Source organism: Ambystoma mexicanum, chromosome 8 (assembly GCF_040938575.1).
Source record: "Ambystoma mexicanum isolate Mex_15411 chromosome 8, UKY_AmexF1_1, whole genome shotgun sequence".
Taxonomy (NCBI): domain Eukaryota; kingdom Metazoa; phylum Chordata; class Amphibia; order Caudata; family Ambystomatidae; genus Ambystoma; species Ambystoma mexicanum.
Genome location: NC_090929.1, coordinates 1,108,765,119 through 1,108,782,724, shown reverse-complemented (window position 1 = coordinate 1,108,782,724; position 17,606 = coordinate 1,108,765,119). Strand labels below are relative to the sequence as shown.

Genomic DNA, 17,606 nt, shown 5'->3' with positions numbered 1-17,606 from the left:
CAGCAGGCTCTCCAGTCGCTGGGATCAGTTGCTACCGTCTTTTCTCCATCTTACTCTTTCGGATTCAGCTCCAGTGGTCTACTTGTCTTCAGCTTCCAGAATCAGACTCTTATCCAGGAACCCACGCACAACTTCTGCCAACTCTCCCTGTAGTTTATAGAAGGGGGTGGGTGGTTATCCAATCGGGACAGCCAGCTCCCTAGTAGGAACTGGTTCCTTTCAGGCACACCAGAAGACAAAGGGCTGCAGAGTTTTGGACACGGGTCCTTGGCGGGAAACACAAAGGGTTCCTGCCAAATACAAAACTTCAACCAGGACCTCCCCCACCTAGGACACCAGAGGAAGACCCAAGAAAACAATAAGCACACTAAACATGTTGAAAAAAGAAATCCACCATTCTAGCAGAATGGTGACCCTTCGGTGTATTACCACGACTGGTTTGACAGCCTGTAAGTAATATTTACTGAAAAGTAATTAAAGTAGATTCACTGCCACCAGCCGTAAGAGTTAGCTTGCCAGAGTAACACAAATGTTACTAGGCCAGTAAGAAAGTGGATACCGTATATTTTACCAGCACTCACATAGGTTTGTGTGTGCTGGTCTTGCATATAAAATGTAAAGGGGGTGGAAATTCCTCTCTACCCTTGGTGACAGTAGTTCACCCAAGGTAAATCAAGAGAATTAAAAGGCAACCCCCAAGGGAAACCCAGCAACACTGCACATAAGATGTGTGCTGCTATAGCAAAATGCATTCAGCCCAAAGCTTATAGGGAACTATAAATCCAAACGTACACTATGGAGAGACATAAAAAGGTTGCCCATAAAGAGTAAAATACTGGGTGAGGGGGGAAACGATTACCACTCACCAAGGAACATAGACATTGTTAGGGAGAATTCTCAGAAATGCCAATTCCGCTCTACCTTGGAGACCCACCGCACTTTTGCTGGACTCTATGACATTTTAATTTTTAACCTGGAGAGTGCAAGACCTTTTTCCCACTCATGTATTTTTCTGTGATTTGGGCTCTGTTTCTTGGGACTGGAGTCTGACAAACTCCATAGGCATCATCTTTACATTGTGACACACACCACCTTCGGTCTCTTAGATTTCCCAAAGGTTTAAATACTTTCTCTTGGTGAAACTACTGTTTCCAAGAGCGATGAAGTGAAATTGACTTTACTTACATTTTGTAACTTTCTAGACCGAGCACACACTATCTTACAATAGGGTGCTTGAGGGGTTACTTGGTATCTCTTTAGTCTAGTTTCTCATGTAACCTTTTTGTTACCCTTTCTACAATTAATGGCTGGTGGCACTGGTTTACTGTTTACTACCATTATGTGTTTAACCGTGGGCTGCATTCGCATCTGCAGTAAGGCACCCATGGGTGCTCATTTTGTCAAAATGGCCCGGTCTTCTTTTTTTGCCATTTCTTGCTGGAAAGGTCCTTGAGATTTACTCTGCCTGCCAAACCGGGTTTGGTGTTTTTGTTCGTTTTGCCTTTGGCGGGATTCACGAGTGAAGCCTGCCTCTGCCTCAAGACCGTGGTAAAAATTGTAAGATAGTGTGCTGGGTCTAGAATGTTAGATATAAGTGAAGTCAATTTCACTTTACTGCTCTTGGAAACGGTAGTTTATCCAAGAGAAGGTATTTAACCCTTGGGGAAATCTGAAAGACTTCCCTGTGCCACTGCAGTGAAGGTGCTGTCTGACACAATGTAAAAGATGATGCCTATGGAGTTTGTCAGACTCTAACCAAAAGAAAAACAGAGGTAAAATTCACATGAGTGAAGCCCGCCTCTGCCTCAAGTATGTCCGGCAGGGGCAAGAAGTGAGGGAGGTGCCCGACTCCCTGTGCTTAATCCCCTTGGTTACAGGAATGCACCCAAAGGTGATTGGCCAGCTGGCTGTCCGGCAAGGACAGCCACTCTGCTGTGCGATTGACGGCTAGGCTGGAATGAATGGGAGAAATCTGCATAAAAGGCGAGGCTTTTTGGCTTGGAAGGCAGTCGACCACTGGACGAAGGAATCCTAAGAAGAACTTGGAAGAGACGCCTGCTGCAACTCCTGGACCGTTGGTTTGCCCAGTGAAGCCCTGCTGCTGTGCTGAAGCTTCGAATTAGTTTTGACTAGAGAAGCCTTGCAAGGACGACTTCTCACCTTAAGTTGGTGGGACCATTCAACTCCACAGTGAACTCGTTTGGATATCCTCTCAGAGCTGGCTGTACTTCTGCTGCTGCTACTGCTGGAACCGAAGTGCCAGGGAGAGGAATACCAAACGGAGTGCATCACTTTTAAGACCGCCCCGAGCTGCTGGAAGATCCCCTAGACTCCCAGTGAGCAGGACTGACCAAGCCCGAGTCAACTCAACAGAGTGCTGGATCCCAGATGCGAGGAAAGTCCAGAGGTATCCGTGAGACTGCAGTGGTACTATTTGCTGAGACGCGAGGAGCTGAAGCCATGAAGTGCCGTTGAATAGAAGGTTGTCCTTTTCTGTCGCTGACCGTTGTGTTGCAGGAGTCCCCAGAAGTCCTCACTCTTGTCCCCGCGACTGAGGCACAGGAACAGGATCTGTGGAGCCACACAGGAACAGAAGCCAGCTGTAACCATTTCTTCTAACCAAAGGTGCTGTACAGTCTAAGAGAACGTACCTCTTATTGTTGTAGCCTTACTTAATCTCAGTTGAGACTTGAGACCCAAAATGCCACGTAAACGAACTGTACCGAGTGGAAGAAAAAGAGCAGAAAGAACAAACACACCGGAACAGCAACAAAGACGCGCAACTGTAGAAAACACTCCAAATCACAGGAACGACACTCAAACAGACGCTAATAGAAGAGAGAAATCCCTATACTTAACTCCATACCTCGTAAACGACCAGTAACCCGAACAAACCAACCCAACGCAAGAATCAGCAACAGCAGACAACCCAACACAAGCGCGCACAAGATCAGACAACGCTAGAAATAACAAACATAATCGACGCGAATTACAACCTACATCACCAAATCAAGAGCAACCGCCACTCGACGCCCACAATCTTTGGAAGAAGAACCTGAGGAAAACAAAAACCTAATACTGAACCTAGAAGAACAGACGCACCTACACCAACACCTCAAATAGAGATCAACATTAAAGGAAACACCAACACCGATCGGAAGATGACCCCAACAATAAAGACAAAACCACACCTCTAAACTCCACTGCAATCTAATAAATGCAAGATCCATGTCAAAACATTCAACAGAAATCTTTGACCACCTCGAAGACAATGGCATTGACATCATATTCATGACAAACCTGGCTGGATGACAACTTCAAAATCACACTCCAAAGTTTGCCTCCCAGCCAACTTCAAATTGTCTTCAAATAAACAGGAAACACAAAAAAGGTTGTCTCGTGATAGCATTCGAAGAACACCTCAAAATAAAAACAGACAACCCTCTCCACATCAACTGCGAAACCAAGGTCATACACCTATCAGCTAACCCAAAAACCAACGTCACGTTCATCCTGGTGTACAGACCACCGTCATATGATGCAACCTTCGTCGATAACTTCATAGAAGCCATCACCAACGTAGCCATCAAGCATGAACATATAATTAACCTGGGGGATTTCAACATCTGGTATGAAGCAAGTCACGCCAGCTCCCAAAACTCACTGACCGGACAACTGGCAACCATGAAACTATGACAGCTGGTCAAAGGAGCAACACACTCAGCAGGTGACACCCTCGACGCAATATTTGCCCCGGAAAAACTCATCACCACAGTTCCACCGATACAAGTACTGTGGAGCGATCATCTCATCATCCCTTTCATCATCAGACTACCAACTCCACTCTGCATCCAGGCCCCCAAACAACCAACCAACCACAAAAATAAACTGGAAAACCATCAAAACAAGCAACCTGTTCAAACAACTGGAGACGACCAAACCTTCAATTACAGAACTAGAGCGGCTGACCTAGACAGGAAAGCGGAGCTGCTACACAAATGGATCGCTGATGCAATCGAAAAGATCGCCCTGGATAAACCATTCACCTCATCAAAAAAAACAGCCATGGCAAAATGGTTCACACCACTACTAAGCATCATGAAAAAGGACTAGAAGAAACTGGAATGGAGGAAAGAATGCAACCTAGAGAAGAAGAAACTGTTCCAGAAAAAAATCCAAGCATACAAGAATGAAATGCAAAAGGCGAAGAGAAGGCATTATGACAAAATCACCAATGCGACAAACCCACAAAAAGAAATGTTCAACATAATCAAAGAAATAAGAAACCCACCAGGCTGCGACAACACCTCAATCCCCTCTGAGAAACTTTGTTTCGAAGGGATTGTCCTCCAACATATTCCGCATCTATGACAGGTAATCACCACAGCTGTGCTGCTTCGGAAAATGTTCTGCGTCGATACGCGGTCCCTCGAGGGCCTCTGTCGAGCCGACATCACCGGATGTTATAAGTAGGACGCACAACGCCCGTAGCCTCAGTTCTGTTTTTTTCCGCAAACTTGTTCGCTTCAGAATCTCTCGGCGCGCCTCGGTTCTTCTCCTGATTGAATCAGTTCTTCGAACTTGGTTGTTTGTGAAGTATCATGTCTTCGTCTTCTACCCTGCGGTCGGGCTTCAATAAGTGTCGGGACTGCAGTTCCAAGATGACGCTTACGGACCCGCACGACGTTTGCCTCTGGTGCCTCAGCAAGGACCACGCCACCGATGACTGTGAGGAATGCCAGTCTTTGATGTCGAAGAACTTGCAGGAGCGTAAGAAGCGCACTGTAGGTAGGGTTTCAAAATCGACGATGGTTCGAGGGCGACTCTGTGTTGGCGTAAGTCAAGGGGGGGGGGGGGGGTCTCGGTCCCGGAGTGGTTCCCGCCATTCCTCTGCCTCTTCTAGGCACTCTCTGAAGCGCCGTCACCAGTCTCCTTCCTCGGCCGAGGACTCCGCCGGACGGCAGGTAGCTTGTCCCAACAAGCATTCATCATCTTTGGTGGAATGGGACGCATTTCGCAAGGAGATGGTGATTTTTGTATCGCAGGGCTCCGTTCGTCCATGCCTTCGAGAGAAGCCAGCAAGGAATGCGCAGGGCCACCGCTCGCATGCGTTCGGGCTCGGGCGGTCGGCGCGATCATCGGGCGCCTTTGCGGTCCCGATCGGACAAGGTAGATCGCTCTAGTCATGCCCGTTCCAGGTTCCGGTCCTCAATGCCCTCGAGACCGTCGGAGCCTGTGAGGCCTTCTAAGAAGGCATCAGCGCCATGTCCATCCGGGGGGGCTCTCTCTCGAGGCTCCGCCTCCAAGGAAGTTATCGACGCCATTGGCGCCGAAGCCATCAAAGGACACGGTCTGGACTCCGGCCTTGAAGCCGTCGATGTCGATTCCGCCGAGGCTTCAAGGCCGGCTTCAAGGAGGCTTTATCGGAGGTGCCCCGGAGACCGGTGGAAATCCTGAGGAAGGCACTGAGTAAGTCAGTGAGGCCTGCGTTTGAGCCTTTTCTGTACCCTCATCTAGGGATTTATTCCAGCCTTTGGATTACATCTCAGAGGTGGATGAAGGGTCAGATGTGTAAGGGTTTGTCCCTCCTGAGGTTCTTGACAAACTGTTGTCTGGTCATAGCCAATCCTTGCATGACGCCAGTGGTCTGGACACCTCCCCTGAGGTTGAATTTGGCAGGCCTGAGCCTGGTACACACGCAGAGTCTTCGTACAGGCCTCTCAACGCGAGGGTGACGGAGTACTTGGGGTGGTCTGCTCCACCTGTGGATTTTCTGCAGGATAGATATTTTGGACCAAGGTCCACCCACTGACCCGGTGTTGCCATTTCATATGGCCTTACAAAGAAGGGTGGCGGCAGCTTGGACTGCTCCGGAGAATCTCCCAGCAGTGAATAAGTCGTTGCTGAAAAAATACCATCCAGCCAGTGGCGACCCCGGCTACTTGTCTTTGCACCCCACTCCGGAGAGTTTGGTGGTGCAGGCAGCTACGGCCCCAGCGAAGCAGGCGGCATACCCTACCATCCCTCCTGATAGGGACGACAAGCGCTTCGACGGTTGGGCAAAGAAGGTATTTTCCTCTGGGGGAATGGCTTTAAAGGCAGCCAACTCTGTTTGTGTCTTGGCAAGATTCACTCACACTATGTGGAATTGTGCATCTTTGGCGGCTGAACATATTCCTGAAGGGGAGGAACGGGATGGTTTTCTTGCCCTCATTCAGGATGCCAAGGATGCCATGTGTGAATCAGTTCAGTCGGGTCTGGACGTGGCAGACTGTGTCAGCTGGTCCATGGCGGCGAGCACTGTGATGCGCAGGTTTGCGTGGTTGCGGAAGTCGGGGTTTGCTCCTGATGTACAGTCCCGGCTTCTCAACATGCTCTTTGATGGTGACCATCTTTTTGGCAGCAAGGCTGATGAGAGCCTTGAGAGGTTGCAGACCTCCAAAGCTGCAGCGAAGTGGTTGAGCGCTGCAGTTCGCCAACCTCTGCCTTTTGGTGAAAGGAGACAGCAATGGAGGGGAGGTTCCTTTTGATACTACTCGTCCTTTGGTAGATCGAGAGGAGCTGCCAGTCAAAGGGGCCAACGTAGGAGTACCAGAGGTGGAAAACAAGGTATTTGCGGTACCAAATCCGCTTGGGCAGTTGCCTCTTTGCCCTCGGGCACAATGTCCCATGGTTCGCCGGTTGGGGGGAAGGCTGGCGCAGCATCTTGTAGAATGGTGTGCCATTACTTCAGATGTGTGGGTTCTGAAGATCATACCCCACAGCTACTGTCTTCCTTTCCGGCAAAGGCCTCACGACAATCCACCAGGGAAGCTCTCTTTGAAGAGTCCGGATCCACTTCTTGCGCAGGAGATCAAATCCCTGCTGGAGAAAGGCGCCATAGAACTGGTGCCTGTAGCGGAGAGGAACAAGGGATGGTATTCCCCATATTTTTTGATCCCGAAAAAAGACTGGGGATTGAGACCCATCATGGACTTGAGTGATTTGAACAAACTCCTCAGGAAGGGCAAGTTCAAGATGGTTACTCTCTCTCAAGTCCTCCAGGCCCTTCAACTTCAGGACTTGTTGGTGTCTCTCAACCTCAAGGATGCTTATTCATGTGACGATTCATCCCAAGCACAGGAAGTACCTGAGGTTTGCGGTTGGCGACTCGCATTTTCAGTTTCGGGTCCTGCCGTTCGGATTGACCTCCGCCCGAGGGTTTTCATCAAGCTCATGGTGGTGGTGGCAGCTATCTCAGGAAAGGGAGGATTCACGTCTACCCCTACCTGGACGATTGGTTGATCAGGGCGCGCTCTCCCGAGCAAGTCCTGGATCATCTGTCAGTCACCTGCCACTCCCTTCACAGGCTGGGCTTCTCCCTCAACTTCAAGAAGTCCCACTTGACACCTACCCAGCGGCTCCAGTACATCGGAGCAGTGCTCCTCCAGCCCGAAAAACTTAGAAAAAAACCGCAGCTAGTGCTTTTTTTAAAAAAAATAAATGGCACTTACCGAGATTCAGCTGCAGCTTTCCTGCTCTGGTCTCTGGTCCCCGACCTCCGCGTACAGCACTAATGAAGGGAAAGCCACCCAGCGGTAGCCTTTGTTTACTACAGCTGGCTGGCTTTTCCTTCATTAGTGCCGCAAAAGCCAAAGCGAGCACAGGAGGGCATCCATTTGACAAATTTGCGAATTTTGAGCTTGAATAGCTCAAGATTTTACATAGGAAGTTTAAAAAAAGAGAATGCTAGTATTTTTTTTTAAGTTGCCTATCTATTTTTTAAATAACATTTTTTACTAGACCATGCCTTTAAGTTTCCACATGTCACGCATGTCCGGATCAGAGTGGTCGATCAGCTCTTTGTAAGATACGCTGGAAGGCGTTTGGGTCAAGCTGTTACTAAGCAGACCTTGTCCAGATGGATTATCTGGACAATCTCTGAATGCTACCATCTGGCGGGTAGGGACCCTTCGGTAGTCTTACGGGCCCATTCTACTAGGGGTGTGGCTGCCTCTACCCCTCTGCAGAGGGGTGTTCCCATTCGTAACATTTGTGAAGCAGCCACGTGGGCCTCTGTCCATACTTTTGTAAAACACCACTATTTGGCCTTTGGCAAGGCGGTCCTCTATTCTGCAATTTAATTGGGCATTCTAAACTTAATTCTTTTCCTGCCTCCATACGTTGGTACTGCTTTGGGAGTCTGTCATAGATGTGGAATACGTCAGAGGACACAATCCCTTCGAAGAACAATTTACTTTCTTACCTGGTAACTTTCTTTCAATGGGATGTTCCTCACGACGTATTCCACATCGCTCCTCCCAGCCTGCCCCCGATTACAGCTTACGTTTCCTTAAGGCTTTCTGTAGTCATACTGGCAGAAGATTGGTGCCACACGTTCTGGGAAAAAACTACAACTGAGGGTACGGGCGACGTGCGTCCTACTTATAACATCTGGTGACGCCAGCTCGACGGAGGCCCTCTAGCGACAGCATATTGACGTCATCGACGCAGGACGCACACGCCGAAAATTTCCCGAAGCAGCACAGCTGTTATGATTATCATAGATGTGGAATACGTCGGAGGAACATCCCATCGAAAGAACGTTACCATGCACGAAAGTAACTTGTTCAACTGCCTGGCAGAACACTTCAAGAACAAAATCACAACATCCGACAAATCATACAAAACAGACCAACCATAACATCCAACAAACCGAACCTAACACAGAACCACAACACAAACTCCAAAACTTTCCCGATCAGCAGAGGCTTTCGTCTTGCTGGTGAAACGCAGCAAGAAATCGGGTTCACCCATGGATCCATGCCCACCTGACATCTACAAATCAATCCTCGCATAAGGAACACCATCAGAATATTACAGAAACCTCCTAAACCTCTCACTAGCAACAGGAACCGTATCAAAAACATTCAAATCAGCATATATCAAACCACTCTGGCGACGTAGAAGACCTCTCCAACTACAGGCCGATCTCAAACATTCCCTACCCAGCAAAACTCTTGGAAACCTATGTCTACAAATTAACCCAAGCATACGTAGCGAAACACCACCGGTTGGACCAAGCACAAGTTGGCTTCAGACCCGCAAGAGGAACAAACATTACTACTGTCCATCTGGGACGACCTAAGAACAAACGCGGACTCCGACACAACCTCAGCCCTGATTCTGCTCGACCTCTCTGCAGCCTTTGACACAGTTAGCCATGACACCCTAACCAAAAGACTAAAACACATGGGCATAACAGACACAGCACTACTCTGGGCTAAATCTTTCCTAGCAGACCGAACAAACCGGCTGGTTAAACGACAATGATGACATATAGAACCGAATAAAGAAACTTCCTGCTGTAAGAGAGGACATACCCATAAGGACAAAACCCAGCGTCCCAAGCCAACTGCCAGCGAACAACCTTCACCCGCTAGATAGATGCTAGTACACATCATACCTGTATAAAGTTGGGTAAACATCAGCTCTCGCCACACTAATTAAGCTCTGGATATTGACAGGGGCATGGACCAAAAAGTTGTGAAGGTAGGCAGACGACGCCTCAGGACAGAAGTGCAAGCGCTAGCCTTGCAACACGCCAAAGGGGTAGGAGCGGTAACATGCATGAGCAACAGAATAAGATGATACACGCCGAGCAGGACTCAACACATGGAGGGAGCAAACCCGGGCTTACCGATGCCGCACTCCACTAGATTGGGAATGCCGTCTCAGCTAGACTGCAGGGACACACAAACGCCTGCCCGCCCCGCATACAAATAGAGGCCACGTACGCAGCCGGTTGCACCAACCTGGGCAAGGTTATGCACATGAACGGATGTCATATTGGACATGGACTGTGAGTGTCATAAAGCCCCTGAGCTGGACATAGACACAGAGATTAGAAATATGGAAATCTAGCGCCTCACTTCAAGACAGGAATGCCAACTAACCAACCCACTAACAACTTCACCCTCTACATACACCTCTCAAATTCCAACCAAACACAGCCACAAACTTACAATGCAGCAATCCACACAAGCTTCACTACATCAACAACAAAACAAAGCACACCTAGACCCACACAACAGCACACAACGTCTTCCAGCAGTATAACACCCTGATCCAACGCCAAGCCGAGCCAACGTAATTCCGGGCTGAGGCCGCCAACAGCACATCACTGCTCTCTTGCACTACTCCAGCTCATCTCACTAACTTGACCTGAACCCCCCTTTTCTTTCAGAACCACCAGAGCGCCAGGGGACCACTCCGGTGGTGTTAGTGCGTGGTACAAATATCCTTTAATATTAACATTAACTTGTCTTGGTTACTTCTGTAGAGTTGCTTGCATTGTCTACCTCTCACAAGCCTCCCAGCTTGTGTCTCTACGTTGATTCTACTTTTTCTACAAATGCTTCTAAAACATAGTGCAAGACTTTTATTCACCTACAAGAAGTGCTTCAGCTCACCTAGACCTTTGCTCAATTGACATTGCCTGGCCTGGCTCCCTGAATGACTCTTCTTTCCTCCGACATTGTTTTTTTACCTTTCCTTCTAGGAAGGGGTTACTCTACTTTGCATTGGGGGTTCAAGAGTACTTACCTGCTTCAGAATAATTGCGTGATCTCTTGTTCTATTCTGTCACCCTTATTTGAGATGCTTTTCAGTATTGCTCTGATCTAGAGAAGCTAAGAGTGTGTATTTTGGAGTGTATTTGTGTGTTGCTGATATTCTGCCCCTTCTGAAGAAGGCTTATTCAAACTGACTGTTAAATTAATAATTGTTTAATCAAGAAACCTTGAGTGTAAGTGTTTATTTGGATACTTGTCACCGTGTAACCACCCTACTGCTCACATTGACCCCCACCCCGCCTTGAGATGAGCCTAGCTGCTCAGCCACACTACCAACCTGTGTAGTATAGACTTGTACCAAAGTTTGGGTTCCTTTTGCCAGGAGGACAAGATGGTTTTAGTGTGCCCAAAGGGTACTGCTCCATATCATGCCTAACAGACATATAATTACCAAGGCCAGCAAAATGTTCTCTGGTTGACACGGGTGAGGAAAATTTATCATAAAAATGAAAATTGTACCCAACAATCAGGAATATAAACGATTGTGAAGATGGCTCATGGCTCAAGGACGACGGATGGGCCCAAAACACTGATCTGGCTAGCTTGAAGGGCAATGGGGTGCAGCCGGCCAGCAGACAAATTCCATGAAAGAACAGTGGAAGCTAACCCCACCCCCCAGTAGATGTGGGCTAGTGGTGTTCCTTCAGCCTTCTGGACTGTAGCTTCCTACCCCTAGAATGCAGTAAAACTTCTCAGAAACCTTTCCAGCATGCCATGCCCAGATGGTATGGAGAACCAGGATAAGGACGAGTACTGCCCTGGAACAATGGCCAGCAGCCCAAAAACTGAACACAGGGAAAGGACACGTTTCCAAGCCAGTAGAGTCCCATACCTGGTCCTAAAAGTGCAGCAGCTTTGTGTCAAAATCCTCCAGCAGGTAAGTAAACCTGCAGAAATTCCAGCAGTAGAGTGTAGAACAGAAGCAGGAATAGCGTCTCCCCTAGATATACCAAACACTCATGTGCTGGCGTAAGCCAGCCCTCCAATCACACACGGGGCACTCTGGCATTTTCTTTCCTGCCAAAAACCATTCCATGTCTTAAAATCGCGGCCGTGGTTTTGCTGCCACAATCATGTAAAGGATGCGGGGGACACCCCCTGCAGCCCCCGGACCCATTATACCATTTACGGGAAGCAGGGGGGACACCCCCGGAACCCCTGTTCCTCTTAAATGATATAATGGGGCACACCTTTACCGGGTCAAACCAAAGCATTTTTGCCGCAATTATTTTTTACCAGTGACATTTTTGCCACAATTATATTACCTGATAACCCAAAAACTTTGTGATACACTTGTGTCTTCCCACACAGTAGGTGTATTGGCGTGTCTTGGGCCAAGGCCCAATCTAGGCCAGCCCAAACTGTATCAGAGGGTTGCGGGGCACAGCTTGGAGTGAACCTGTGTGCACAACAGTCATTGTAGGCCTGATTAATGGTTCCCCCAAACAAATAACAGGCCATAAAACAAAATGCTGGAGAGCAGGACTAAAAAATACATTTATACCGCAATGAGCTATTGCAGTCAATCAGGTTGCACCTCTGGTGAAGCCAAAACTAAATTTCACCCGTCACCAGCCTACTCTCTAAAATAGTGCAGTGTGAGAAAATCGCACTACGGGCGAACGTGTAGAGTTCAGAAAGCACCCCTATCATAGGATCAATATGGGCTCCCATAAAGCCATATATTAAAAAGAAAGAAACGGAAACCAGCGCTACTTCACTATAAGTTCCTCTGACCACAAAGTCTGCGATCCTGGAAACCTAAAGTGAACTTTTATGGTTCCGCTAAAATGGGATCAGAGAATTACCCAAAATTGGATTCTGCCCCATCAGTTACCAGGAAATAACTTTTGTTCCCATGAAATGGGGCAGCAGAATCCCAAAAAACAATCCTTGTTTGACCAAGCACACTGTATATGCCACATTGCCCCTTTCCTGGGCAAACTCCTGGAAAAGCTGGCCATCTCCCAGCTTAATCTTCACACTGAATCCGTTAATTGTCTCCATGACCATCAGTCTGGCTTAAGAGCAGCCAGAAGAACGGAAACTTCTCTCCTTAACATCCATGAAGACCTGATCTCTAACCTTTATTCTAATCTCCCCTCTATCCTCGTCTTACTCAAGCTCTCTTCTTCCTTTGACACGGTCAACCATGCCATCCTGCTCAATCGTCTCCGTGATAACCTGGGTATCTCTGATCAGGCCCTGGCCTGGCTGACCTTGGTCGTCTCTGATCGACCCTCCCAGGTCCAACTTGGGTGCTTCCTTTCCTCTATCTCACTCTCTACCTGTGGTGTTCCCAAGGGGTCTAACCTCTCTCCCTGGCTGTTCAATCAATACCTTGCACCTCTCGCCCACTGCATTGCTGCTATCTGCTCCAACTTTCAGTGCTATGCGGATGACACTCCGCTCGTTTTCAGGCTCCCCTCTGCCACCTAGTCTTCTCCCACCTGTCTGTCTGCTATCCAGGAGTGGTGTGCTGCCAATGATCTCTGCCTTAATGCTAGTAAGACAGAGGTTCTCATCGGCACACCTGCACCCTCCTTTCCTGTCACTCTCTGGCTGGCCTCCCTTGGCCCTCTTCCTGCTCCCACCTGTGAGGCTAAGAACCTTGGGGTCATCTTCAACTCCATACACTCCTTTTCTCCTCACATTTGACGTCTCTAAGAAGCCGAAGCCAAACTACCAACTGCACCTCCTCAGAGGTATTCTTCCTTTCCTCTCCTTCCCCCAGAAGCTCACTGTCTCTAGAGCTCTGGTTCTCTAGGCTGGACTACTGCAACAGCCTCTTTCTAAATTTGCCTACTTCTACTCTCCGCCCTCTGCAACTCATCCAGAACAGGACTGCGAGACTTGTCCTTGGCCTCAAGACCAGGGATTGTATCTCTCCAGCACTGACATCTCTGCATTGGCTCTCAGTGGCTGAAAGGATTACGTTCAAGACCGTCTGCATTGTCCACAAGGCCTTCTGGAGCCTGGGTCTTCAATACCTCCAACTGTCGCTTCGTAAATACCTTTGTACTCCAGCTCTTTGCTCCGCTACCTCCAACTCCCTCAGGGTCAGTCACTTCTCCAAGGAATGAGTTGGTGGTAGATCTTTCTTCGGCTGGGGCCTCCCTCTGGAACAGCCTCCCTGCCCCTCTGAAAGTTGGGGAGAACCATCTCCAGATCCGGAAGCAACTCAAGACCTTCCTCTTTGCTTCTGCCTTCACTTCCTCTCCCCTGCTGATTTCTTGTCTGATACTGCACTGGTCACCTGGCTACCCTCTGATTTCAGGCCCAGGTCCTTGCCTGCCCAGTTGCACACCTGCACTGCCTGCCGGCAACCCTTGCACTTGGGTCTGTATCTGTAACCCTACAGTCCCCCTACCAGCACTTTTGGACACCTGCTTTCTGCACTTACCCTTGCACCTGCTGGCCGCACTTCTTATTGTTTTGATCCCATGCACAGCACTGCAACCTCCCCTTTCCCCTGGCACTTCCCCCTCCCCTGCACTTGTGCAATCTCCATGTCACTTGGCCTAGTATGATCGTTGTCCCTATCCTCCCTCTGTTCCCCCTTCCTTGCCTCGTCGCGCCTTGAAACACTTGTGTATAGGCGCGTTACAAATGCCCTATCATATTCAGATGAAGAGACGCGTGTTTGCTAATATAAGTATTTTTAGTTAATTACCTATTTTTTCTCCTTTTCTGGCTCTTCTGCTCATGCTTCTCTGGCTGTAATATCTGGGTGAACAGTCGGTTTGCTAGTGTGACCAGAATGGTATTATTTTGTGGACTAAAAATCCATCAGCCCAAATGACTTCATTTCTGGAGAATACAACAAATGGTTCTGTCAAGCATTACTGTACTACTCGTAGCTGCAAACCTTGATGGCCAACAGGGTCACTGCCAAAGAAAATGTAGCCTCGACCATTAGCAGGAATGATATTGTTGACCGGTGGCTGACCATTTGCTTTGTCTCCCTAGGTTTCCATGGGATACTCGCACACACTGGTGGTTGCAAGAGATGAAACGGAGCAGGACGAGGAGAAGCTGAAGAAACTGCCAGAGTACAATCCACGTGTGCTTTAATTGCTCATTTTGCCTGGCAATTCACCTTTATTTAGCCCATCATTAAATGAGGGGACAATTTGAAGCACAGTGGGCTGTCAAACAACCTTCTGAAATCCTGCGTTATGGAAATAGTTTGGGTTGTGAAGCAACCCCACTGTATTGCTGAGCCCACTCAAGGTTATGTAATAAATCCCTGTGCATTCCATTTTGTCAAGGAAGACTTCTGCTTAGTAGGTTGCTGTCCTACCTTGGAACACATGTGACTATGGTAGTTCATGTGAAACGGGTCCCCTCATTTCTTTGTCATTAAGATGACACAGCTGTTTAAGGGTCCTCAAAGGTTTTTGGTTAACCTCGTTAAAACATTCCAGTACTCCATTCCAGTTAGGTAATTTGACACAGTTTTCCTCCAATGGTAGCTTACAAATGGCACCTGCCAATTCTGTCTTTATTTTCTTTTTTTGGGCGGTTATTTATTTGACACCATGTTAGTGGAGGGTGATGAGGTGATCAGTCATCTGTGAGTATACTACTTGCAAGGGATAGGGGGAGAATAATCGCCCAAACGGTGCTCTACTAGTAAAATTGGGAGTTAAATCAAAAGCCAGGTGTTTATGAATAGCGGTTTACAAAATTGTTATTGAAGGGCAGTCTTGTGAGAACACATGTCCATCCCTTGCCTCAAGTATCTGTCCAAAGAGGTGGCATGTTCTGGATTAAATCGAAATAACCTATTAAATGAAAACTGTTGTTGGGGACAGACCCCAACTTGGCTCCCCCCTCTTCCTCTGCGACTAGCTCCACCCATTTTGAAGCACCTGTAAAACTGTTTTTGTATAAGGTTTCTAAGAGAAATGTAGTTTTTTTTTATTCTGGAGAAAAGTGTTAACTTGTTGTATTTGTTCATAGCATTTCACACCCTACTTGCTACAATATCTGATTGCGATGGTAATCCTTTTGTGAGGAGAGGATGTTGTAGGCTACTCAGTAGAAGAACACTGATTGATCTATCTGAAACCACCTCTGATCTCTGTTCAGATGCCTGTAACCTTTGCTTCAAAGCACTGTTAGAAAGAAGGCAATTTCTTTCTCATTTAAATGTGACGTCTGCATTGATCTTGAAGTAAATTTTTGAGCACTTCATTGACCAACACAGATGGCCAAATCATCTTTGTGTCCGTGGCAGCCATCTGACAACCTGGAAACATTTGTCTCCTCAGACCATCACAAGTTCTGGAACATTGAATGTCGCATGTTTCCACCTTTTAGTGTCAGTCCTTGATAAAAGGCAATGCAAGAAGCTTTATTATGACAATCTTCAGATGGTTTTAATTGTGATCAGTGGTACAGATCATTGTAGCATAATGTCTGACACACAGGACAATGCCGTTCACTTCTCCCCTTGGCCAAGTAAGTTGTCCAAAGGAGCACTTGTTGTCTGCTTGCAATACAGTTTCTCTCTTGTTCACATCATCTATTACCTCTTCCAGGCAAGAGAACAAGGATACTCTCATCATGCTTGCTTTTCTCATTTTGGGCTCACTGTAAATACAAAAATCTGTTTGTGCCTGCCCTATAGAAATCTGTGGTGTACAGGCCTTGGGAAATAATGTGCTGGAAGCAGGTTCCCCCCCCCCTCCCCGTGCTGCCTTGATCAGGATGACCAAAATCTGTTTGTTGGTGATCTCTACTTCAGTCATTTTACGGGATTGTTCAAAATGGCCTAAAGCCAAGCTGTGTGCCTTTCACTAAAAATGCACTCAGTCCTTTGTGCCTATACTGTGTGTGTTGTTTGCCCTATTTATTTCTTTGCTTGATGCTGCATTATCCATCACTGCTGGGGAATGACTGGGGGGACGGGAGGGGCATCTGTTGCCTGCTTTCAATCTCCTCTCCAGATTTGACTGTTATAATATTTTGGGTTTTATTTGCTATTCACCAAAAGCCCACTGCAGTCCGATCTGTGGACACAGATTGAATAGATGGACCATGTCTTCAATTCAGCGCCTCTTTCTCAGCTTCAGCAGGCACCAGTTAAGTTTCATGTAGGTTGCGGATCAGCCGACTGATGAACCAGTATATCCATTGTTAAGGCAGCTTTTAAAAAAAAAAAAAAAGTTTCCTTTCATTTTCCGTAGAATGTTATTAGGGGAGTAGCTGGTCACTATTTGTATTGACTGATCTGAAACTGGCCAATTGGTCTGAAACGCAGCTTCCAGTGGCAAAACTCTGTAATTGTTTGGGCACAAACATTATCAAAGCAATTGTTTAAGCCCTTGTATCCCTTATACAGCACTGAGTCTGTGTGGGGTGCTTGTGGTTTGACTTGTCTGATTCGACAACTAGTGCTTCAAATGACATTTACTTAAATGAAGCTTTTAGGTGGCCACTTGAAGAAAAATACTTGGCTAGTTTTAATGATTATGCTACGGGTGTTGGTAGACCCTTCCCCTGTTCATCAGAGGTGGCAAATACCAGTTATCAGCCATATTGCTGCTGAAGCCCTGGTCCCTTATCCTTTTTGTTGAGCATCAGTTTTGTCATTTCATGCTTAACAAAGCAGGTTTTGTTCACACATTTTAAGGTTCCTAGTTTTTAGTTTTATAAACTTTTTCTGTCGTGTTTTTTTTATATTTCTTGGAATAACTGTTTGAATAAAATATTTGTTAATGTTTGTGTCTGTCAATTATTTACTTGACCGTCCACACACCTTTCCATGTGCCCACTTGTCTGTGAACTACTACTGAAACGTCCTACTGTATTTATACTTGTGATGTATCTGAATGTCTCATTGTAAATATTCAGCATCCCCCGGAGTGAGCAAAGTGACTCTTGGTGAGGGCTTCTTTCCAATCACAAACGCAGGTCTTCTTTCTCAATAGTAATGGGATACTTCTTTTGGATTGTGTACTCCGACATATCCCTCATCTTTGATAT

At 47.3% G+C, this 17,606-nt stretch overlaps 1 protein-coding gene across 2 annotated transcripts in view; it reads left to right on the top strand.

The window, feature by feature from the left end:
• RCC2 (regulator of chromosome condensation 2) overlaps positions 1-17,343 on the top strand; it is a 613,770-nt gene extending 596,427 nt beyond the window's left edge. For both annotated transcript variants that reach the window (XM_069611136.1, XM_069611137.1), the window contains exon 13: positions 14,583-17,343. In XM_069611136.1, the coding sequence (XP_069467237.1) occupies positions 14,583-14,687 (105 nt within the window). In that variant the 3' untranslated portion in view covers positions 14,688-17,343. The remainder of the gene's footprint in view (positions 1-14,582) is intronic.
• Positions 17,344-17,606: the final 263 nt, after the last annotated feature.